The 23,874-nt window shown below is 46.4% G+C and overlaps 6 protein-coding genes across 6 annotated transcripts; 2 read left to right on the top strand and 4 right to left on the bottom strand.

Annotated features, from left to right (window-relative positions):
* Positions 1-132: 132 nt before the first annotated feature.
* Positions 133-2,527, bottom strand: MYCFIDRAFT_212777 (uncharacterized protein; the record flags this gene model as incomplete). The annotated part of the gene is made up of 1 exon (XM_007922501.1): positions 133-2,527. Exon 1 carries the CDS (start codon positions 2,410-2,412, stop codon positions 133-135), a length of 2,280 nt encoding a protein of 759 aa, XP_007920692.1. The 5' UTR covers positions 2,413-2,527.
* On the top strand, positions 1,829-2,741 carry MYCFIDRAFT_205585 (uncharacterized protein; the record flags this gene model as incomplete). Its single annotated transcript, XM_007922500.1, has 3 exons — positions 1,829-2,487; positions 2,511-2,563; positions 2,605-2,741. Exons 1-3 carry the CDS (start codon positions 2,399-2,401, stop codon positions 2,739-2,741), a joined length of 279 nt encoding a protein of 92 aa, XP_007920691.1. The 5' UTR covers positions 1,829-2,398.
* Positions 2,742-6,657: 3,916 nt separating this feature from the next.
* Positions 6,658-8,106, bottom strand: MYCFIDRAFT_89037 (uncharacterized protein). Its single transcript, XM_007922499.1, has 3 exons — positions 7,731-8,106; positions 6,986-7,671; positions 6,658-6,928 (listed from the first exon to the last, which is right to left on the bottom strand). The coding sequence occupies exons 1-3, from the start codon at positions 8,026-8,028 to the stop codon at positions 6,728-6,730; spliced, it is 1,185 nt and encodes a 394-aa protein (XP_007920690.1). The 5' UTR covers positions 8,029-8,106; the 3' UTR covers positions 6,658-6,727.
* A 201-nt stretch (positions 8,107-8,307) lies between these two features.
* Positions 8,308-9,947, top strand: MYCFIDRAFT_53899 (uncharacterized protein). Its single transcript, XM_007921892.1, has one exon. It carries the CDS (start codon positions 8,401-8,403, stop codon positions 9,868-9,870), a length of 1,470 nt encoding a protein of 489 aa, XP_007920083.1. The 5' UTR covers positions 8,308-8,400; the 3' UTR covers positions 9,871-9,947.
* A 270-nt stretch (positions 9,948-10,217) lies between these two features.
* On the bottom strand, positions 10,218-11,210 carry MYCFIDRAFT_84263 (uncharacterized protein; the record flags this gene model as incomplete). The annotated part of the gene is made up of 1 exon (XM_007922390.1): positions 10,218-11,210. One exon carries the CDS (start codon positions 11,208-11,210, stop codon positions 10,218-10,220), a length of 993 nt encoding a protein of 330 aa, XP_007920581.1.
* Positions 11,211-12,399: 1,189 nt separating this feature from the next.
* MYCFIDRAFT_84264 (uncharacterized protein) lies at positions 12,400-13,749 on the bottom strand (the record flags this gene model as incomplete). Its single annotated transcript, XM_007922391.1, has 3 exons — positions 12,400-12,564; positions 12,784-13,059; positions 13,258-13,749. The coding sequence occupies 3 exons, from the start codon at positions 13,747-13,749 to the stop codon at positions 12,400-12,402; spliced, it is 933 nt and encodes a 310-aa protein (XP_007920582.1).
* Between the last annotated feature and the right edge of the window lie 10,125 nt (positions 13,750-23,874).

Genomic DNA, 23,874 nt, shown 5'->3' with positions numbered 1-23,874 from the left:
ACACGCACTTTGCGCAGACATTAAGTTATCCATCCCATCCCTGTCCCAAGAGCGCGCTTTGGATATATGCAGAAATATCAAAAACTTCTCCCAAAGTCGTTGCGAGAATCGAAGAGCCTGTGCATCATTGACCTAGAACCTCAGATCCCAACCAATCTTCGGCCCAATGGTGGGCAGCTCCTCGGCGACAGATTGAACATCCTTGTCTCCTCTACCCGAGAGACAGATCACGATGTTCTCTTCTTGCTTCTTCGTCTTGGCGAGCTCGATAGCTCCGTAGACAGCATGACTAGTCTCCAGCGCTGGGATGATGCCCTCGAGTTCTGAAAGAAGCTTGAAGCCGATGAATGCTTCGGCATCGGTGGCAGCGATGAATTTGGCACGAGAGCTATCTTTCCAGCCTGAAAGTTCCGGTCCGACACCAGGATAGTCCAGACCTGCTGAGACGGAATGGGTGTCTTGTATCTGACCTTCTTCGCTTTGAAGGATATATGTTCGGACGCCGTGGAGAACGCCGGGCTTGCCGCCAGTAAGAGTAGCGCTGTGCTTGGGTGTGTCCACACCATCTCCGCCTGCTTCGACACCAAGGAGCTCGACGCTAGGATCCTGCGAGAATGGATAGAACATTCCGGTTGCGTTGCTGCCGCCGCCAACACATGCGACAACAGCATCGGGTAGCCGGCCTGTAAGCGCGTGCATCTGTTCCTTCGTCTCGTTTCCAATTACGCTTTGGAAGGTTCGCACCATAGTTGGGAAAGGATGAGGACCAATTGCAGAACCGATGATGTAGTGTGTAGTGTCGAGCTTCTCTACCCATTTCCGCAGAGCCTCATTGACAGCGTCTCGCAGTGTCCGTGAGCCAGCCTCGACAGCGACGACCGATGCACCCAACAGCTTCATGCGGAAAACGTTGAGAGCCTGTCTTCGGACGTCTTCAGCTCCCATGTAGACAGTGCACTTCATGCCAAATCGTGCGCAGACAGTAGCAGTGGCTACACCGTGCTGACCCGCGCCAGTCTCCGCGATGATCTCAGTCTTGCCTAACCTCCGTGCAATGAGTATTTGGCCGATGGCATTGTTGATCTTGTGTGATCCAGTGTGGTTAAGATCCTCGCGCTTCAGATATACGTTGGCTCCAAAGCCCGATTTCGCGTGCTTTCGAACGTATTCTGTCACGCGCTCGGCTTTGTGCAGTGTTGACGGTCTGCTCATGTATGGGTAGTATGATCTGAATTCCTCCCAGAATTTCGGATCGTTGCGCGCATCGTCAAAGCCCTTTTCAAGTTCAGTCAAGCAGTCCATGAGCGATTCTGGCACATATTGACCACCGAACTGGCCGAACCTCTTTGGCATCAATTCCGGATCCTTAGTCTCGGTGTTCAATGCTTCAAGCTGATCGGCAAGTCCTGGTCCATTAGACTCCTTGATAACGCCGTCGACATGTACAGTGCCATTCGAAGGGTCGCTTTCACTGGCTGGTCGCTTTGTTGGGTCTGCGGTCGAGATCTCTTTTGGAGCTTCACCATTCGTCTTGTTGATCCAACCGCTGCCATCGCCGTTCACGTTGGCGTCGGTGGATATGCTGTGGCCGTTCGTGGGCGGGGATAAGCGGGAGTTTCTTCGCTGTGTGATCGAGTAGCAGTACTCTTCCACCGCCTTTGCGCCCTTGCTCGGGCCAGCGTTCTTGATCGTGGTGATGATCTGGCTACCGATCACAACACCTTCCGAAACCTTGCCAACCTCGACGAAGTGCTCGCGTGTGCTCACGCCGAAGCCTACCGCCGCTGGTGCGCCGTTGGAGTACTTGTGCACTCGCTCCAATAGATCTGGCAGCCCACTGCTCAATGCACCAGTAGCACCAGTGACACCCATTCTCGACACAACGTAGATGAAGGAGTCTGCAATGCTACACAGCAACTTCATGCGCTTCTCACTGGTCGCGGGAGCGATCAATGGCACATACGAGAGCCCGTAGGTTGTGCAGTGATGTCTAAAGCGAACAGCCTCCTCTGGCGGAAGATCAACCATGATGAAGCCATTGACGCCTGCAGCCTTTGCATCCTGAAGCATGCGCTCTTCTCCATATGCAAGCAAAGGATTGTAGTATCCCATCAACAGTACCGGCGCTGAAAGGCCTCGACTCCTCGCATCTCTTACGATCTGAAGGCAGTGTTTTGTCGTGGTGCCATTTGCCAATGCTTGTGTGTTTGCCGTCTGGATGGTTGGTCCGTCTGCGATTGGGTCTGTGAAAGGTGTGCCGAGTTCGATCACATCTGCTCCGCCTGCTTCCATGGAAAGCAGAATGTCTGGAGTCTCAGCGATTGTGGGATAGCCGGCGGTGGTATATGTCACCAATGCCGGCCTGCCCTCGCTTTTGGCCCTAGCAAAGGCCTTTCGAATGCCGTCCGCCATGTTTGCGGTTTTGCAGCGGCGGGCTCAGCCGTCTAGGATGTCAGAAATGTGGACCGATGGACGAGTGCGGCAGACGTGATGTTGTTCAATGGGGCGAGTTCAGCCGGATCGGGAGGTGAGAGATTTGTGAGAGTCGAAGGAAAAGAGGTGCGTGTTTATCGTTACTATGCACGAGCCTTGAAATTCTTTGAGTCACGGTCAATGGCACAGACTTATGTATTACTGTAGCAGCCGATGCAGGGTTCAATGAAGTCTTGGCACGAGATCTTGATCCCTCTCATTATCATCTCACTATTAAACTCTCTTTCCTCTATGACTCACCCCGCTAATTAGCATACGTAACAACTATTATTTAGGTCGCCTAGCACTTATACCGAGCCCTAGCTGCCCGCCCGAGCCCTAGTACTAGTACTAATATAGAATCGCGTCTATATTAATATCTTATAAATTACGTAGTATTTCCGCCTAATATAGCGTGTTTACGTTCTTAGTTAGTGTTGCTAATAGGCGCGTAGCGCGTTACCTAGGAAGGAATTCTACTCGAATCTACTATAGACCTAAAATTCGTATTTCTTTCCCCTTTTATAGTAGATTACCTAGTAACTATCGAAAATAGCTAAATCTCTATTATACGACGAGTTTCTCGATAATCTTATCGCTAGCGGCGGTAACGATGCAGTAGTAGCAGTAGCGGAAGACGCGTAATCGATAGATATAGTAGTAGAAGGCGCGTAATCGACGGTAGCGGAAGACGCGTAATCGATAGATATAGTAGTAGAAGGCGCGTAATCGACGGCGGCGGAAGACGCGCAATCGATAGATATAGTAGTAGAAGGCGCGCAATCGACGGCAGCGGCGGCGGCGGCGGCGGTAGCGGTAGTAGCGGCAGCGGCGGTAGATATTAAGTCGTAGAAGGAGGTCTAATTAGTCTCGGAGATACGTATTCGAGGTCGCAGTCGCTTACTAAGCTTTCCTCGCGAGCGTATATCGTTACCTAACAATAGATTAGTATCGCCGCGCCCTTAGAAGCACCTATTCTCGAAGAAGGCGCGCCGCTATAGTCTAATATCGCGAGAGGATAACTTTCCGTCTTATTAAGCGCTAGAGAGGTATATATAAGAAGAGTTTAGAAAGACGAAGGAGTACGAGTTTAAGGAGTAGAAGCTACGGAAGAATAGCAAAGGTATTAAATACCGCTATTTATATATATATAGTTACTTTAGTTAGCCCGACAAACGTACCTAGAATACGACTTAGCGGAAGATAACAACTAAGAAAATAGGTTGTTAGTTCTACTTCTACGCTATTGCTATCGACCCTTTTAACCCTTCTAGTAGCTAGACTATCTGTTACTCTAGCGAAGAAGCATACTATATTTATAACTATAAACCCGACGACGTTATAAGCCTTACTATATATAGAAGTCGCTTAAGAACGACTAAATTCCTCGCTTAACTCGAGAGGCTTTAATCTACGCGAATGCTAACCTCTAAGATAATAGCCTACTTCTAAGGCCGTAACGTTCTTATTAAACTACAAGATCTATATAATATTGCCTAGCTCCGTAACCTTAGTAAGCGACGAGAAGCTAACTAGGTAGAGCGAATAGTCTAACTACTCGAGAAACACGATATCTATAAGGATATTTAAACTAGACCTAATAGCGCTATTAAATCTATAGTAGCGCTCTATCTAGTATTAATTGAAGCCTATAAGCTAACGCTGTATACTATTATACTAGACACGATATATTCGACTAATCTATACAACCTCGAGTTACTAGATATTGTCGCTACTAGACTAATAAATAATACGATTAAGCTTAGCGTTAGCCTTATTAAACCGAAGCCCGAGAAGGCTAACTTTATATAGCTTCTTAAGTCTATTAAGACGGCTCTTAAGGCCGCTAGATGCGCTTTACCTATCGTAATAGGCACTAACCGTAAAGAGGCATTAATGCTCGCTTATAAGGAGGTGTTTCCTAACGCTAAGAACATCGTTTGTAACTAGCATCTATAGCAAGATATTCTCGCTCGAATACGTAAAGAACGTAGCGAGTTTAGATAGGTTAAGGACGATAATAGCGGCTAGACTAATAGTATTCAAACTACCCGGTTTTTAAAGCTCTTTACTTATACGATCTATAGTCAAACCGAGGCCGAGTTTAATAGCAACGTTAATAAACTAGATAACGTTTATCCTATATTCAAGGCCTATCTTTATAAGAACTAGTAGCGCTATAAGTAACGAATAGTCGACTGCTAGACTAACGAAGTACTTTACTTCGGCTATAAGACAACCTCGCGAGTTAAGTCCTATTATAGAAGGATTAAACTCTAGCTAAACTATAGCAGTCGCTACGATATCTTTATACTCTTCGAGGCACTAATTAAGTAGTAGAGCGAGGGTTACGATCGTCGTCGCTATACTATTACTAACAACCGGAAGCGCTATAATAAGGCCGTAGTTAGTCTATTCTAGGCGAGTATCTCTCGAGTAATTAGCGACTATTGTCTTCTCGAAGTACAGTAGCAATACGTACGTACTATAGCCCTTCTAAGGACTATAACTAACGACAATAGTAACGAGATTAAGCACTTAGGCTACTCGTATAGCTGTCTTTACTATACCTGCAACGATTACCTTACTAAGACCTATAGCTATCCTTATAAGCACGAGATTATACGTCTACTAGAGATAGGCGGAAGCCGTGTAGTACTATTGCCTTCTTACTTCTACGCTTACTAGTTTATCGACTTCTCGAAGTTGCTACGTCTATAAGAGCCTATAATAGTATTTAGCAACTGTAAACCTATAACTAGCGGAGCGATACTATACTTAACGAAGCGTATACAAACGGCTCGAGAATTAGACGACTTAAATAAGACTATAGTTGCTAAGAAGTAGAAGACAGTAATAGCGAGAATAGCTAACTTCGTACTCGAGCCTAGCGTATTACTTACTTAGCTAAGAACGACCGTTAAGTACTATAAGTGCGTAAAGAGCTAATGCCGCACTTAATAGTGCCTTTGCTAGAAGGCCGACCGCGCGTATAGCTCTACCTACTATCTAGCTAGCTTCGAGTACTATAATCTACGTACTAATCCTTTACTTCTAGAGGCTCCGTAACCTCCTTCTAAGCTCGATATTCTACGCTAAGAGCTTTACGAGCTAAAGGCACGCGAAGAATAGCGCTCGCTCTAGTAGCTTAAATATAGTCGTTAGTAGGCGGCATTGTTTAAATAGTAGTAGGCGGCATTGTTTAAATAGCAATAACGATAGCGAGCTTAGCAGTAGTAGTAGTAGTATTAGTACTTACTTATATAGCCGCTAGTGCGTTAAGCACTACTTTATTAGAATAGTTAAGCACTACTTTATTAGAATATACTATAGTAATAGTACTATTAGTATTATATATAGTCTAGTTAGCAAGCAAGTTAGTAAGTAAGAGATTAGTATAAGCTAGTATATATAGCCTCGCGTAGTTACAAGGCGGTAGGTCGCAATCCGCTTAGGCCTAAGTAGATAGCTAACAACTAATAATACCTTCAATTATGCTATACTACTAATTTGCTAATAAACTTTGGCTTCATAGCTAGCAGCAGTATTGCAGTAGTTGCCCGGCTGGCGGGGCCTGCAGCGACGCGATTATCCGCTTCTATACGCGATTTTGTTAGGAACAGTCGATCTCGTAATCCTCGGTTATGCTGGGGCTCGGGCGGGCAGCTGGGGCTCGGTATAAGTGCCAGGTTTGGGTCGGTCCCTACCATTGACCAGCCCAGGTAAGTAGCAGCGCTCTATGAATACCATAATTGTTCAGCCACAACCTCATCGAACTTCTCGGAGCAGTCTTATCACGCTCGTGTGAATCTCTTTCGAATCGTGAACCACGTCTCCGGACATGACGTGCAGAGTTCAGGGGCGACTCTGAGGTGGGGCATGATATGTTGAGCGGATGTGGTCGTAGAAGGTGGCGGTGATGTTCTGAGCTTGAGTATTGTTGGTGAGTTTCTTGATGAGATGGGAAGGGAGCGTGAGGGTGGTACTAAGAGTCAAGGGAGGTGAAACGAAGACCGCGGATATTCGCAATAAACGTGTAGAGATGTGGATACTGCGCGGATACATGCAGCTCGATACATCAAGTCGCGCTGGAAACACTTCCTGCGCAGAACTTTAATCCAGTTGCTTTGAGGAACACGGCTTGGTACAGGTGGATGCCATGTACGCACATCCTGGACGACACTTCCCTGGCCCGGTGCCACGGCACATGCATTTTGCTATGGTATCGTGGGTTGTCAGCAGCATAATGTACAAATCATATGATTTCGAACGCATAGAAAACATAAGGCTCGAAACCTTGGTCTCCACCAAAACCGCTCGCTGCCATCTCTTGCTGCATGCTGCTATCGTCTTGCTTAGGTCGGCCCTTTTTGTCTTTGAACATGGCGTTGCCTCCGAGATCCGAGAATCGCGCGTCAAGTGCTTGTTTCGTCTTCTTCGAGCGCTTTGAGTCGGTCTGGAGGAATATCATCAGAATTCTGAAAAAGGCAAATGTTCACGAGTTCAGCCTTACCTTGATCAGCCCGCAAACGTAGGCTAGCGGCAGACCATATCGAAGCACCGTCTCGACAAAGACGCGCAACGTGAGAACGTGTATCCAGCCCATGACCGCATCACTGTATCCTGTTCGTCCCAATCGCAGCGCCTCACCCCAGACTCTTCGCTCCTCCTTCTCCAGCCTTCGCAGTTCTTGCTCTTCTCCTTCTTTACCTCCATCCGAGAATGTCATATCTCTCGGCACCCATTTGTACTCTCGTGCCTTGTGTATGAATTCTGAAGCGTGCTTCTTAAATGTCGTCACCGCGAATAGCTGGAATTCGTCATCCTTGGCGAGCAGCTTCGCTGATCTTGGTACGACCATGGGTGAGATCGATTCATATTTCTTGTAGAACTCTTTCACACCTTGCGAAGGTACGGCGACGAGATGTTGTTGTAGGTATTCGCTGTCATCGGGCTTGAGTAATGTTTCTGGATTTACGACCGCGTTTAGCGATTTTTGCGAGAGGTTGCCTGTCTGTGATCGCGAAAGGGTTGCGAGATTCGCCTTGGTCGTATTGTACTGTTGGAATTTGGCTTTGACATCGTTGTCCACAGCAGCCACTTCTTTCTGCAGAAGATCAAGAAGCTCGCCTATGGGCTTGTCGGCGCGGTACTTGACCCTGTTCCATTGGAAAGATTGAAGGTATGACTCGACAGGCTCTGGATGGCATTGTTTAGTACTTTTACGCTCTCTGTTCGCCTCAGCCTAGCACACATACTGTCGTTAACAACCTTCTGTTCCTGAATCTTATCCTCGTCTCCTTCGAGCAGATTCCGCAGTGAGTCGGCAACTTTGTCCACCACACCTTTGCATCCTGCTTCAAGCTTTGCCAAATCATCTGCCTGCTGCACTAATGCATCGAGAGTGCCGATCTTGAACTCGGGAATGTTGAAGGGGTAGGTAGTGCCATTGTCGTTGGATACTGCTGACCGTAATGCTGTGAGAGCTTCGTCGCGGTCGCCCGAGGGAGAGATTGAATTTGGCAGCGATACCAGGAACCACGTCTGAGTCGGCATGTTCCCCTTCCAGCTCTGTCTCGGTCGTGAAGGTGTATGGAGGCGGAGGTGGTGAGGATGTGCTTCGGTTGTCTTTGCTGCTTCTGGTTCGTCGTTGCCTTTCACCTGCTCGTCGCTTCCAGGATCCGAGAGCTTGGACCCCTAGATGTGGAGCCGCGATTCCCGCATGGCATTGAAAGTCGACCTCACCTTCGTTGATGTGAATCCTAGTTTTGTTTACTATCTCCCGGGGTCTCTATACATTGCTCCAAGCCTGGAATTGCCCTTTCTTGCGTTTCTGGACTTCTCGAGACAACACATGCTGCTGGGCTGATTTTGAGGAGACCTTTGCGTGGCGGGCGGTAAACAGTCATCCTGGTCAGGCGGGTAGCGATGTCAGCGAGCAAAAGTGCTGCGCGAGTGGCGCTGCCCATACGCAGCGCCTTGAAAGCATCGCGGCCGTGCGGGCGACAACTTGCTCAGGTCGTAGCAACCCGGGCCATCTCTAGCAAGACCTTGCGCAATCCCAAGGATGAAGTCAAAGCCAAGACATGTTTCACCTCTTCGATTGCTCAGCAGAGACGAGCACAGAGCAGCAATGCTACACCAGCGCCACAAATGTACACAGAAGAGAACCCAGGAAAGACAGATTTATATCATCTTCACCTCGAAAACGGGGCGAAAATGGTTCCTTTTGGTGGCTATTCCATGCCAGTACAGTACTCCGATCTTTCCGTCGGCGAAAGCCACGTCTGGACACGCGAGAAAGCCTCTCTCTTCGATGTTGGTCATATGGTCCAGTATCACGTCGAAGGTCCTGGCGCCGAAGCATTTCTCGAATCGGTCACTCCAGCAGGCATCAAAGAGCTGAAACCGGGCCAGTCTACGCTCTCAGCATTACTACATCCCAAGACCGGCGGCATTGTAGATGACTGCATGATCACTCGTCTCGAAGAAGGTCCTAAGCATCTCTTCTACCTCGTCACCAATGCTGGATGCCGTTCCAAGGACTACGCCTTCCTCAGCAAAGCTATCGAAAAGTGGGACAATACTGTCAACCCAGTCACTCACCTCCGCCACTTGCAAGCGAATGATGGCCAGACTTACGGTCTCATCGCCCTCCAAGGACCTCTTTCCAAGGACATTCTGCAGGAGACCCTTGCGAAAACGTGCAAGGTTGACCTAAGCAAATGGTACTTCGGCACGCAGAAATACATCACCGTGACTTTGCGCTCTACTGGGGAAGAATCTCTCCCCATTGTGGCATCTCGAGGAGGCTATACAGGCGAAGATGGCTTTGAACTGAGCATCCATCCCTCGCAAACTGTAGAAGTGACCAAGACGCTTCTGGAAGCGGCAGGCAAAGACCGGCTCAGATTCGCTGGCTTAGGAGCACGAGACAGTCTTCGCCTCGAAGCTGGAATGTGCTTGTACGGTCACGATCTAGACGATACCACCACACCCGTCGAAGCATCTCTGAACTGGATCGTGCCCAAGTCCCGACGTTCGGGTGAACGGGCATCATTCAACGGTGCAGAAACCATAATTCCACAACTCACGCCCAAGAAAGAAGGTGGTATCGGCGTGACGAGAAGGCGCATCGGATTGACCGTGACCGGATCACCTGCGCGAGAAGGCGCAGAGATTCTCGACAAAGAGAGTGGTGAGGTGATTGGCAAAGTCACGTCTGGATGTCCGTCACCAACTCTGAAACAGAATATTGCCATGGGCTATATCAAAGATGGCATGCACAAAAGTGGTACGGAAGTCGATGTGGTAGTGAGAGGCAAGAAGCGGCAGGCTGTGGTGACGAAAATGCCATTTGTCCCAAGCAAGTACTTCAAGGGAGGTCTGCCTGGATGAGTGGAGCTCTCTCTCTCTCTCTCTACTCTCTACAAGCTCTCCGGATATCATGAAAATTCCTAGTCTGTTACGATCTGACGTGACGATGTGCTGCAGAGCACCATTAAGTTCAGTCCCAAAATTCCGAAGAGCGCGTCGATGCTAGTAATGTGCTCTCCAAATGCGCTTCGAGATTCTCGCCACCTTTCCGGCCGCTAGCCGCTTCGTATTTGGGGTCTATCGAAAGAGTTCCGTGCGTGCCACGCGCGGAATATTTGAGCGTCCTCGAAAGTGCCTTTTCATCAATGGTGTTGTGTGGTGTGTTATGTCGCTACGTGGACTTCCACGTCGATCCCGTCCGTTCAGAGTCAGATTACCCTCGCATCGTTGAGCGCTCGACGTTCTGCGTAGCAATTCCGGTTGCGCATGATGGTGACATCACTGTCGTCAATGAAGTCGTCGTCGTCCTCGCCATCCGAGGCGATTGCAGCACCATCGTCTTCTGCGTGTTCTGAATCGCTCCGGGCAGGCTCCTTTTGCTTTAGTGGTGACTGGCCATTCTCCAGAAGTGAGCTGCTTCGCTGTTCGCGTCCACCAAAATTCGGCGTTTTGCCGGTGCTGCCACACTCGCCACTCCTCTTCATTTGCGCTTCAAATGCACTCCGACTCTTCTGTTTCATTCTCGATTCCATGAGGCTTTCTGACAGCAGAGATGCTGATGGCGACGCCACGCGCGAGACTGCCCTCTTCGCTCCGAATTCTGTGGGGTCTTTGGAGATTTTCATGCCATTATCATCTTTGTAGCTGCTGGGAGTGCTTTGTGACACGCGCTGGACCTCCGTCGTCGCCGCCGATCCTTGGTCGCGTTTTGAGCTGCCCAGTGCGCTCTCATCGCCTTTGTAGCTGCTGGAGGTGCTTTGCGACGCACGATGATTGGCAGTCTGCCAAGTCCGGCGCCTTTCACCCATCCCAGGTCGTGGTCTCCATACCACCTCCAGTGGCGGATTTTGAACAGGAAGCAAAAGAGAGGTGGCCGACTCCTTGCGCAGTCTTCTGAATTCTGCCGCGTGGTAGAGAGATCCTGTCGGGCGACTATAGCCTGGTGCTGGCGACCCAAATGACGTTGCCGGTGTATTGAAGTCTGCGATGAAGGAAGAGCTGGCGGAGGAGTTTGTCAGAGTGCACGCGAGCGAGTTCTGCGACGACGACCTGCTGACTGGCGCAAGGAAGCCGCGCTGGATGATCATGCCATTGTCGTCGATTGTGATGGACGAGCGGCGACTTTCGGTGTCGGAGTCGCAACTGGCCTTCATTCGGCGGCCTGCTTCTTTAGCTTCGAAGATGATCTGCTCGGTTCTCATGTTGAGATGTTGGCGTAAGATGCTGCTTATATGGTGGCAAGTGCGATGTGTATTCTGCTGATTTTGAGAAGAGAAGAGATGCGAGAGTGAGATGCGAAATTGGGGCGAGTTCGTGGATGAGAGGAGAGGGAATTGAGAAGGTGTCGGGCGAGAAGTTTTGCAGGTGGAGTTTGTCCTCACGAGTGAAGGAGATGCGGGTGCGGTTGGGGGTTTGCTTGCGGGCAAGTGCCACTTCACTTCACTCGTACCTGCTTCGATGCAACAATATTCAGATAAAGTTTCGAAGTGCATCTCTACTCCGTCAGTGTTGCGTCGCAGGTGTTCGAAGTCTACAGTAGGAAATGCGCTCGTCGATTTTCCCAGCTTCACCTACATCTGACGCTCACGCTTCTTTCATTCCAGGCACCTCTCGGCATCAGGCTCGAATTCGAATGCGAGAGATCCTCCTGAAGAGGCGCTCTTGTCTTTGTCTTTGCGGAAAGTTGATGGAATGCCGCATCGCCGTTGTCTGCACTCAGAATCCCACATACATCGCGGAACTCAATTAGCCGCAGCGTGGACCATGAGTCCCGTCTGATCCTGGTTGCCACGTTCTCTGCGTCTGGCCACCCAGCGCTGTAGCGGCTCAGCTGCAGTTGAGCGAACACGCTGCAGGGCGACGGTGAAGTCTAAGTACACATGCGCCCACGTTGTCATCGCTGTCGACCTGAGCAGAGCTGGTAAGTAATGTGACTTAACCAGGCTATGCTCAGGAGGTACTCACAGCGTGGGGCTGTAGTTCTACCGTTCGCCGCTCATGCGACGGCATTGCCCAGAACCGTGAACATGGGACGACGCACCATTCTTGAGTCTACCACAGTGGCACCACGACATTGATGTCTAGCACTGTCATGACCATCGAGATGCAAAGGAAAAAGAGATGGGAACACAGAAGCTGGAGACATTATTGGGAGGATGCTGACTCACGAGATGCCAAGCCGGCTGGGGAACCACAGGCCGACAGGCCGAACAATCAGTCCATTCTTCTAGGGGCGTCATTATTTGGCAGTAGATAGTAGTAGAGCGATGTGGAGGTACGTGCTACGAGACAATGTTGGAGATTTTTCGATGTTCTGTATCGATCCATAAAGTAGTCGCGAGCCGTAATCCACCTATCTGCAGGGACTGGACTCCTGCATACTGTAAAGACTCAGAGCTTGGCATCGAAATGGCAGTTGTGGGCTTCTGCAACTGCATCGTATTCATCAATCCATTTGTATCGCTCCATCGTCGACCATGCTCCCTTCGCACCACTTGGGATCGCTTCATTGGCCGATGGCTGTTGTGCCTCGACATTCGAATTTTCCCCAGACCACTGTTGAACATTCCTTTTGATGATATCACGAAAGCCGACGATACGAGGTCTGCGAAGCTTCTCGTATGCCCTGCTTATTGAAAGCATTGTTTGCGAGTCGGCATGGCGCGAGACAAGTGCTGCAAGCAGTGTCGCATCTTCAATCGCCATTGCAGCACCTTGACCGGCGTACTATGCATCGTCAGCAGCTGACTGTTAGTGCTATGTCAGATCACTCACTGGAGGAAACGCATGTGCAGCATCACCCAACAGAACCAATTTACCCGACTCGCTGGCCCACGATGGCAATTCTGGCAGCTCTGCAATTCTCCACTTTGTGACAGCGGCAGTCTCGCCTAGAAGATCTCTAATGGCTGGTTCGAAATCACTCCATCGTTTGCGAAAGGCGTGCATATTCGAATAGCGCTCCACGAATGCGCCCTCTGTATCAGCTTCGTCCAAGTTGTACGCGGTCCCTGTACCGTAAGTATGATCACTCATTTGAAGGTGATACCGCTGGTGCCGTGTCATTGTCCATGCAACAATTGATCGTTGTGGCGCCGTCCAGAGGTGGAATGGCGGAGTACCGTTGTTGTATAAGGCCGAGGAAGTTTCGTGTCTTTGCATAACTTCCTTGGGCCCATCAACGAGGAAGGTACAGTCTCCCGTTAAGACGGGCTGGATTTGCTTTGCCGAAGGTATGCATGACCGTACTTTGGAGTGAATTCCATCACAGCCAATGACCAAGTCTGCTGCCAATTCTTTTATAGACTGAAGCTGCAGAGTGACACCTTCGTTCGAGTCGTTGATTTCTGTGAAGCTCTCGCCCTGCAGCACGGCAGCACCCGCTTTCGTCGCGAAGTGAAATAATAGTGTTGGAAGGTTAGTACGATGCACAAATCGATGACCATTAAGGCTGTTGACCACTCGAGCGGTTGAACCATCTATATGCTTCCTGACAGTGCAGTCCTTGCCATAGTCCGAGATTTGCTCAAAGTCAGATGTCATGCCCAGCGCAGCAAAGCAGGTCCAGACGTTCTTCGTGAGATTGATCCCTTGAGCCGCCTCCAGAAATTCCGATTCTGCATATCGTTGTCGACGCTCAAGAACAGTGACCTGATGCCTATGCTGAGCAAGGAACGTCGCCGCCACGAGACCTCCAATGCCGCCGCCAACGATGACGACTCGAATCTTTCGACCTGTCATTATTTGCGATGAAGCAAACCGCTTGACAGTGCCGGACAGGGAACTGCATTCGATTTTGAAGTCATTCCCTCCGAGAGTCGCAATTCAAGCTGCTGAATCATCGGCGTTGGTATCTGGGGTTCCGAGAGTGCCGATCGTGCCCTGAAGTGTGATGATCCTTCGGCCGACGCAGAGTAGGCGAATCAGATCCGTGTTGTGAATCGTGCTAGAGATGCAACTAATTATCGGATTGACAACTATATAACTATACAAAGAAGGATTAGGAGCCTGCTATAGAAACTGCAGTTAATATAGCTATTGTATGTCCTTCCTCTTAGCATAGGTTAGCTAATAGTATTAGCTAACTAGCATATTACCTAACTAAACTATAATACTCCCCCTTAGGTAGAGATAATATGCTGTTTAGATTAGATACTTTAAATCTAGGCTTAGAGCTTTACTTTATCTTCTAACTGCCTTTAGATATTAGACTATATCTACTTTATATACAGCCCTATATACTACGCTACTCGTACGTACTTACATTACGATGTTTACTAATTAGTTTGCTTTAGAGTAATGTCCTTAGTCGTAATTGTAGGGTTAGTAGGCGCCTATAAAAGACACTTAAACTTGACTAGATAACTTAAACTTTTATAATCTACTCTTTAGCAATCCCCTAAGTACTAGCAGCCTCTACTAGAATTTAAATTCTTACTAAAACTTTTTAAGTCTAATAGCTAGCCGAGACTTTATTATAGCGATAATTCTTTACCCTAGCCTAGGGAGTATAGCGAGTAGTATAGGTAGTAGTAGCAGCGGCGGCGGTAGTAATAATCTAAACAAGAATCGGCACCCTTTGCGTTATAATAAGCTCTAGCTTATAGAGACTAGTAAGTATTACTATTAGAGTTTTCCCTTTTCTAACAATTTGCTAACTAGGCGCAGTCCTTAAGGAAGTTTAGTTAACTATCGCGATTCTCTAGAGAATTATCTAGTGCTTAACTAATATTAGTCCGGAGCAGACTCCGCCTTAGCTACGCAATGTTAATATTAGGCATTTTATTACGAGCTAGGATAATACTCGGCTGTTTCTAAGTATGCCTCCGCGTCTGCGCAAGGCGGCTAAGGCATTCAATTTAGGCTCAAAATCGAATGTTAACTACTTACCTACCGCGCTTATACATGCAGCTACTGCTAGACGCGTGTATACTAGTAACAGCTAGTGCGGTCCTTGTAAGCAGTTAAAGGGTCCGTACTTAGAGTATATAACTCTAAGTTATCGAATTAACGGTTAGGATATCGCTTTCCTAAAGGGCGCTTATACTAACTATACTAGCCTAAATTATTATAGTTAATGCGAGTTCTCTAGTAAGTTAAATCTAGTCTTATATATTTTTTTAAAGCAAAAATACTAATTCTTTTATTAGGTTACGTCTCTCGGCTACGCTCTAATACGAATCGTTAGACGCCTATAGCGCCTCTACTGCCTCGCAATCCGGGGAGTAGAGCAGGCACTAATTAGCGTCGTCTATACGTACTAGTCCCGTCTAGCATCGATTAGAGTACTCCTTAGGGCGCCTAGGTAGTAGCAAATTTGCTACTATAGTAGGCAAATGCTTATGCCTAGGCTACTGCTTAGGGACGTAGTCGTAGTCTAGGTTCTAGGTTGTCTACTAGTCCTAGCTCGACGCGTAATTCTAATAGTCCTTAGAGGGGTTTCTCTAATTACGAAGATAGTAATGCTAAGATAGGTAGCTAATTAGGGAGATTCGGTTTTTTCTAGTAGACAGAGAGCTATAATATATGTTTTCGATTTTGAAATAGGCTAGGTAGTCTAGATTAGTAAAAGCCTTATAGTATTAGAGAGTTTCTGACTCTTAAGGGCTAGGGTATTTCTTCCTACTTAGTCTCAATATTGTTATAAAAGAAATTTTGCAGCTTAGACTATATAATGCAGCTAGGCTGTTTCTAGAAATTAGAATGAAATTTAATGAGTGTATAAAGCTTGTTTTCTAATCCTATAAATAAGATTTTTCTTTCTAAAGGAGTGACTTAGGAGTTTGTCCTAGAGACGCTATATTATTAGAGAATTTTGTTTAGAGATTTAGGCTTAGTAAAACAGTCCGCTAGCTATTTGTTAGTAGTAACGAATTCGACACTAATCTTTCCCTAGGTATACTATTCTCTATAGTAGTAGTTCCTAAGGGAAACGTGCCTCGACCTCTTAGAATTTGTATAGTCCTTAATAAGGGAAATAGCTAACTAGTTGTCTACCTAGATATGAATCCTATTGACTTCTTCCCTAGTATTGGCTAGTAACCGGCCCTATACCTATAGGCTAGTTTTGAGCCTATATAAGAGGCCTCCTTCTATAGAGTAGATAGATTATCAACCTCGTATAGTATATTGTTTATGTTACACTTCTATAATGCCTATATTGCAGGGCTCTAGTTATTAGCCTAAGCGACAGTCTCGTTATCCTATCTTGCTAAACATAGCTGCCTATATTACTATAGGTTATATTACCCTCGGTAGCCTATACTATTGCTATAAGTAGTAGTAGTAGTATTAGTTTCCGTCCTTTATTAGAGCCGAAGGTAGGGCTATCTCTTTATATCTAACAGGTTCGGGTATATTAAAGGTAGTCTCTAGGTACGAATAGCTATAACCGAAGCGAGGGTACGATAAGAGCCTACGATACGGACGATACCGAAGTATCTTAAGGGGCCGTTACGACAAGCAGAGAAACCTCTTAACGAGGGCATCGCTTTAACCCCGAAAAGCTACAAACCCTTAGGACTATTATAGCTTAGGGCCTAGTCTATAACTATAGCTAGCTTCTAAGGACTCGGCTCCGGGTCGAAGACCTATTTAGTACCGCTTACTCGAGATAAGCCCCGCCTAAGGAGGAGATAGACTAATTACCTATCGGCCTTGCTTAGTTTGCTAAGACTATCTATACGATAGCAATTTCTAGATTACAGGTCGGATGCCTAGACAGTTCCCCTATTAACCGGGTAGATTGTTTCGGGATTCGCTGCCTCGTTCGGACAGTGCTTAGCCTTCTACTAGAAAAAGAAGGTCCCCGCCCCCCCTACCTAGCTAAAGGAGATAACGATAGTTAGTAAAGTAACTAGTTTCTAGGATCTAGGTATAAATAGAGATTGCAGTCCCTTCCTCCGAGCGGTTTTTGTCTAAATTTACTAAACTAAAGCTCCTAGGGGTGTCTAGGCGACCTCTAGGAGGCTAAACTCTAATACTACCCTAGGGGTAATATTAGAAGAAAACAGCCTAGCATACTATTTTCTCGTATAGCAACATTGAAACAAACCAAACCTATAATATATACTAAAAACACTTTCCTATAGCATTTTATTTTAACTACTTTATAACAATCGAATAAGCTCTAGTAAAAGCGAGTATTACGAATTAGCGGAATCTTCGGAATCTAATAACCTACCGGACCCTATTAACGAAGAAATCAGGCGACGACTAGTTGTTATAAGCGCTATCGAACTAGGGGCTATCGAGCCTTCTACGCCCGAGGCCCTCTATAATATCGTTATAAAGATAATTTAAGGGCAGACTAACCTTCTCCGTTAGAATAGGCGTCGCCCGCTAGAGCTAGGAAGCAGTAGGAACCCTCTATTCGAAGGGTAGAACGCTACGGCGTACGTAGAACGCTTTAAGGACAACTTAGCCGAGTACGGACTCGAAGAGGAGTCGGACTAGTATAAGGTCCGGTCCCTTACGAGGACTACTATTACTAAGCTTTACCGAACCCTTAGAACCCTAGTTAGCTACCTAGAAAAGGACGACAAGTCTAACGCCGACTAGGAGGTCTTTAAGTAGGCCTTTATAAGGGAGTATCGGGATCGCGATAGCCGTCGTATTAAAGGTAGTCGTACGTAGCTTAAGAACCTCTATATAGAGAGGCGTACCGAAGATAACGACCTAAAGGAGTACGTCCGCGAGTTTATTAAGTTAGCGGACGGCATCGACTAGTAGGACCTCGAGAATTCTTAGAGAACGAGGCTGCTCCTTAAAGGGTTGCCGTAGTCTACGGCTAAGCGTATCTTCTGTCGCTATAAGCTTAGCGAAGCTAATCCCGAGACCTTTAGGAAGTATAAAGAGGTCCTAGAGGCTATTAAGGACGACATTAACAGCTCCGCCGACGTAAAGAAGTTCATTTACGGCGAGGACCGGAATAACCTAGCCTAGGTAAGGAACGATACCTCGGGAACTAGAGGGCCTAAGTTTCTTCCTAAATCGCAAAGTAGTCCTAGTACCGTAACTCCTACTATTACTAAGTATTCTTAGGACGTTACGGACTTAGCTAAATCCCTAGCCTAGCTCAACCTTAATACGAAAGCACTATAGCGAGTTAGGGAGGTCCTTAATACTAGTATACTAAAGGATATACTACTAGTCTACTAGGTCTCCGATCCTAACTACCCTAAGGCCCCTTTAGTTAACGTCTACGCTATACGGAAGATCTATTCGGACTTAGATAGCAAGTGCTAGATATGCGGCGGTTTTAAACATATTTAATTAGACTACCCTATCTAGAAGGAGCTTCTTAAGAGGAAGCTCGTTATATAAGTAAATAGTCGGTTCTACTATACCGATACCGGCGATAAGATTAACTTCGAGTAGGATCGTAGAGCCCCGAAGCTACCTCAACTTAGGAGTCTTCTAGAGAAGAAGTATAGTAGTAAGATCGAGTTTAAGGATACTAGGAATAGTACCCTCGCCGCTATTACTAAACGAGAGACTTAGAAGGTTAGGGCAAAACAGGTTAAGGAGCGGAGTAGTAACGGTACTACTAAGCCTATTAAAGTCAACTTTGTATCTTAGGACCCGGACGTAGTCACTAATGTTTACGCGGTTACTAAGAACAGTATAGATATCTACGCTGCTATAAGGTCCTAAACTTAGTCGTCCTAAACCTAGTCCTAGGGTAAGGGCAAGAGCCCTTAGAACCCTACCCGCCCTAGTACGGCAGCCCCTACTAGGATACTTAAGAAGCAGGTAGCTAATAAGGCTAAGAAATAGCGAGAATTAGTCGCTAAGACTAAGACACTCTAGACAGCTAAAGACCGTGCAACCCGAGCTAGTATAGCTACTCCGGAGGTCCTAGAGACTCCCGATATCGATATAGAGGATGTTGCTACCGATATTAGTAGTACCCTAGGCCTAGCTAACCCGCCGGCCTATAAGCGAAAGTTAGCCGACCTAAAGAGCTTTCGCTTTAATAGGTATATAAAGAAGTATAGTACTAGGCCTACTAACTCTTACGATACAAAGGCAAATGCTCTCTTCTAGGCTTTATAGTTCCTAGACCTTAAGTCTAACGTATCTATAGGGGAGCTTCTAGTATACGGTTTGCCTACTAACCTGTTCTAGAGCCGGATTCCTAACGATGCTACCTTTATAAAAGACCTTGTAGCCCTCCGACGCAAATAGGGGCGAGAGGACTATATCGACGTCTCTTCCCTATAGTTCCTTCCTAAATTTTTAGGGGCCTAGGAGTTAGTAGAAGGCGAATTAGTAACCTACGAGAGCTAGGAGACTATCGATAATACTAACGAAGAGGGGATTAAGGAGATAGGCCGAGGGGATAATAATAATACCGACTCTGCTTCGGTTTTAGTTTCTATTAAGGCTGTCCGATTTACTAGCTAACAAATCGGTCGAGTAGGACCTCCTCGACCTAAGGAACTTTACTCTATCCCTAATAATATAGACCTTTCCGCAGTTACCTATTCCTTTGCCGTCGTTCCCGCTATCTATATTTAAGTCACTATCGGAAGCTATAGTTAGTAGTTGCTAGCAATGCTTAATAATAGCTTAGAGTTACTTATTATAAGTAAGCGCTAGGCTAAACAGCTCCGACTGCTAATAAACAGAGACATTTCCCTTAGTATATAGGGAGTAAATAGGGAGGTTGCGCTAGTAGGTGCCTACTATAATGTTATAGTAGACGCTTTCGGTATATGCTTTTCCTTTACCTTCTAGATTGCCGCTAACCCGAACACGCTAATTATTCTAGGTCGTCTATAGTCTCGTATAACCCGGGGTGTCTAGCGTAACTACGACGATAGCTCTTAGGAAGGAACTATCGCTAACTAGAAGGGCAACCGAGTCGTATTTACTAGTTATATCGGAAACACTAGCTACAAGTCCTACGAGGATATCCTTACTACTTCTAAGCGCTCTTCGGGAAACGCTATAGCGCGGTTGTAAGACCGGTAATCTACGCTATAAGTTAATATAGCTTAAATAGGTTATATCTAGAGGTGCGCCGCTCCGTACGATAAGGCTAGTTTCTAGGCTTTATACTAAGGAGACGAATACTCGAAGCGATAGCGAGCATAATAGTGCAACGACTACCTAGTATACGAATCTCGGTAATAATGCTATCGTAGGTATCGCCGCTAGAAGCGGATCTACCCGAGCCCGAATCCGAACTAACTAATTAGAGCGCCGAGCTAATGCTACCCCGGGGGTGTTATTAGGAATCTAACGTTTTCGCCGGAATTATAAATTAGGATTACTAGCTATATACCTACCGACTTAAGGAGACTTCTAATAAAGTTTACGCGCTGTTCTATTGCGCTAATCTCCGGGCCTAACGTTAAAGAGAGAGGGCTCGGGTATTACGAGCGGTTAGTATATATACCCTATATAAGAGGGTAGCTAACAAGATTAAGCCCGTAAAAGGTAGCGTATATATAACCGATAGGTCTAATCCTAGCGGAAATCCTAACTAGCGACAAAAGTGCCTTAACCGCGAAGCGATATTAATACCTAGGGATAGTCTATACGACTAGAGGTATATTACTAAAAAGTTCTCCGCTATTCCTAGGGGATCGAGGCTAACGCCGGAGAGACTAGCGAATATTAAACCTAGTATCGAGCTTTCGGATCTTGAACTAGATTTACTATACGAGCTTCTATACAACCGCGAAGCCGTATTAGTATATAACTTTACGTATCTAGGTAGGATTAACCCGGAGGTTGCCCCTCTATAGAGGATCCGAACGATCGAGTATAAGCCTTAGGCTTACCTAGGGTTTAAGCTAAACCTAAGCCTAAGAGGTATAGTTAAGGACATAATACGGCAGCGTATAAAGGCTAGTACCTTAGAGCCTTCCTATGCCTCGTATCGCAATCTATACTTCCTAGTTTAGAAGAAGATAGCCCCTAGGGAGCTAAAGAAGTATCGGCTAATTAACGCTATATAGAAGTTTAATGTAGTTGCAATTAGAGATACTAATCTTCCTCCGGAGACTAATAGGTTCTTAGAAGCCTTTGCTAACTATATAGTAGCCTCGCTAGTTAATGTGTTCTCGGGCTACGACTAGATACCTCTCTACCCTAATAGCCGGGACCTTACTAGTTTCAAGATACCTCTTAGGCTATATAGACAAACTACCCTTCCCTAAGGGGCAACTAACTCCGTAGCCTAGTTTGTTCGCATTATAAACCAAGTCCTCGCGGCCTATATCTCCTATATAGCGATGCCTTTCCTCGACGATATCGGTATTAAGGGCCCTAAAACTAGGTACGATAATAAAGAAGTAGAGCCTAGCATCCGTAGGTTCTTTCTCGAATATATTTAGAACCTCGATAGTGTCCTCTACGACCTAGAGCGAGCTAACCTAACGGTATATAGAGAGAAGCTTTAGCTCCTATATAAACGAATAAACATTGTCGGGTTTGTAACTAATAAGAACGGCCGCTATCCTAACAATATACGGGTCCTAAAGATTGTTTCCTAGCTAGACCCTACCTGTTAGAAAGATGTCCGGATCTAGCTTAGAGTAGTCTCCTACTTCCGTATCTAGGTCGAAAACTTTACGTTAGTATACAAGCCTCTATACGCCTTGCTTAAGAAGGATGCAGAGTTTGTATAGACCTCCGTTTACTAAGCCGCTAAGGACAAGGTTACTAAGGCGCTTATTAGCGCGCCTACGCTTACCTCTATTAACTACTCGGAAGGCGTAGGTCTACTAATTATTGCTATCGACTCGAGCGGGGAAGGCTACGGCGAGATACTAATATAGTATAATCGTAAGGAGCCCTCCTTACGTTACCCTATCCGGTACGAGTCCGGTCTATAGAGACCTATCGAGGCCCGATACGATACTAGTAAGCGAGAGTGCCTTAGTATCTATAAGGCTCTTAAGAAGTTCCGACCTTAGCTCTTTAGAGTGTTCTTTCGCCTAGAAGTCGACGCTTAGACGCTAGTCTATTAACTTAACTATATAGCCTCCGACCTGCCTAACTCTACGATAGCTCGGTAGGTTACCTAGATCTATTTGTTCGATTTCGACGTCTTCTATATCCCTAGCAAGAAGCATACTAGACCGGATAGCCTTTCTAGAAGGCCTACTATAGAAGAAGACATCGCCGAGATAATAGAAGAAGAGGATGTCGACGCGGTTATTAACCGCACCTTCTTTACTACCTTCTATATTAACGCTATACCGGTAATTACTAGGTCTACTGCCGACGACTAGCCTAGTAACTAGCCTAACGAAGACCCTACTACTAGCGGCGAGGACTAGGACGATGCTAAGGCGGGCGAACTAGGCAGAGATAATATCCTTAATAGGGTCTACTCCGACGACTCCTATAATATCGCCTACTTCCTTACCTATATAAAGAGAGCTCCCGGTCTATTAAAGGGTTAATACCGTCGTATTATTCGCTATTCTCGGAGGTTCCTTATTAAGGATCGCATCCTTTAGCGATAGGCTATAGTTAATACACCGCTCTAGCGTATTATTAACGATCTAGCAGCCCGATAAGAAATCCTTCGTTCCGTTTACGATAAGCTCGGCTATCGGGCGGCGGAGGGCACCTTCGATATCCTTCGTCGACGCTACTAGTAGGACGGCGTATAGGCTAATGTCTCCCGCTACTATAAGAGCTGTCCTAAGTGTAACTTTAGGAACAGCTACCGGCGTCTAGGAGAGCTACGTATCCCTACTACCTAGTTAGTTAGGGAGCGGTAGTATAGCGATAGGGTCTATCTTAGCCGCAATAATAGCCTATATATTATTCGAGAGGGTCTTTCTCGATAGCCGGAGGCCTATTATTTCTATAAGGGTTGCGGTGCTATTAATGCCCGTAATATAGCTACCTTCCTATTTAAGGATCTGTTTTACCGCTAGGGAATACCTTACGAGATTATCTTAGACAACGCTACGAACAATATAGCTAAGGAGGTTTAAGCGCTACTTGTTTCGTACGGGGCTAAGAACGTTCGTATCTCCCTATACTATCCCTAGTCGAATGCTATTATTAAGCGCGGCTATCGGTCGTTAATTGATGCCCTATCTAAGATAACTAATAGTAGCGATAGATTAGTTCCTATTTCTACCCGCGTCCTAGCCCTTCTCTAGGCGGACCGAACTACTATTATCGATACAACTAGACTTATACTAGCGGAACTTATAATTAGGAGGGACGCCGTTCTTCCTATTAAATTGTCCTACCGTACGTACGGCGTTTACGATTAGGGGTCTATTCGTACTAGGGCAGATCTTCTTACTCTATAGGCTAAGGCTCTTAAGGATATAACTACGACTTCTTAAGAGGGTCTTGCTCGATAACGTCGGCTTCGGGAAGAGGCTAAGCAGTATTTTAATAACTATAATGCTATTAATTAGGAACCTCTAAAGGTTAGCGATATAGTCCTTCTATACCGGTCCGAACTAGAGTATAGTTACTTCTATAAGCTAGCCTTTAAGTAGAAGGGTCCTTATAGAGTAGAGGAGGTCCTTTACTCGGGTTCTATATACCTTCTTTAGGAGCTAGATAGTGCTACCTTAAAGTACTCTTACCCTCGGGCTAATCTAAAGAAGATCGTTAAGTTACGCGAACCTACCCGCCCTCCGCCGACTAAGGAGGAAGTTAGTGCTTCTATAGACCCTCTACCGTCCTTAGATGCCTATAGGGAGGAGGATCCTACCGCTATTATAGATCCTGTTCTGCCTAAGAACTATACCTATCCCTAGATTCGTCTTAGTAAGCTATTAGGAATAACTTAAGAATAGAGGGAGGGTTATATACGGATTAACTATATATAGAGCGTTTCCGATATTGATTCCGATTCTAATAGTGAACTAGACT

Source organism: Pseudocercospora fijiensis, assembly GCF_000340215.1.
Source record: "Pseudocercospora fijiensis CIRAD86 unplaced genomic scaffold MYCFIscaffold_1, whole genome shotgun sequence".
NCBI classification, from domain to species: domain Eukaryota; kingdom Fungi; phylum Ascomycota; class Dothideomycetes; order Mycosphaerellales; family Mycosphaerellaceae; genus Pseudocercospora; species Pseudocercospora fijiensis.
Note: the sequence above shows the minus strand (reverse complement) of the source record. Positions and strands in the feature narration are given on the sequence as shown.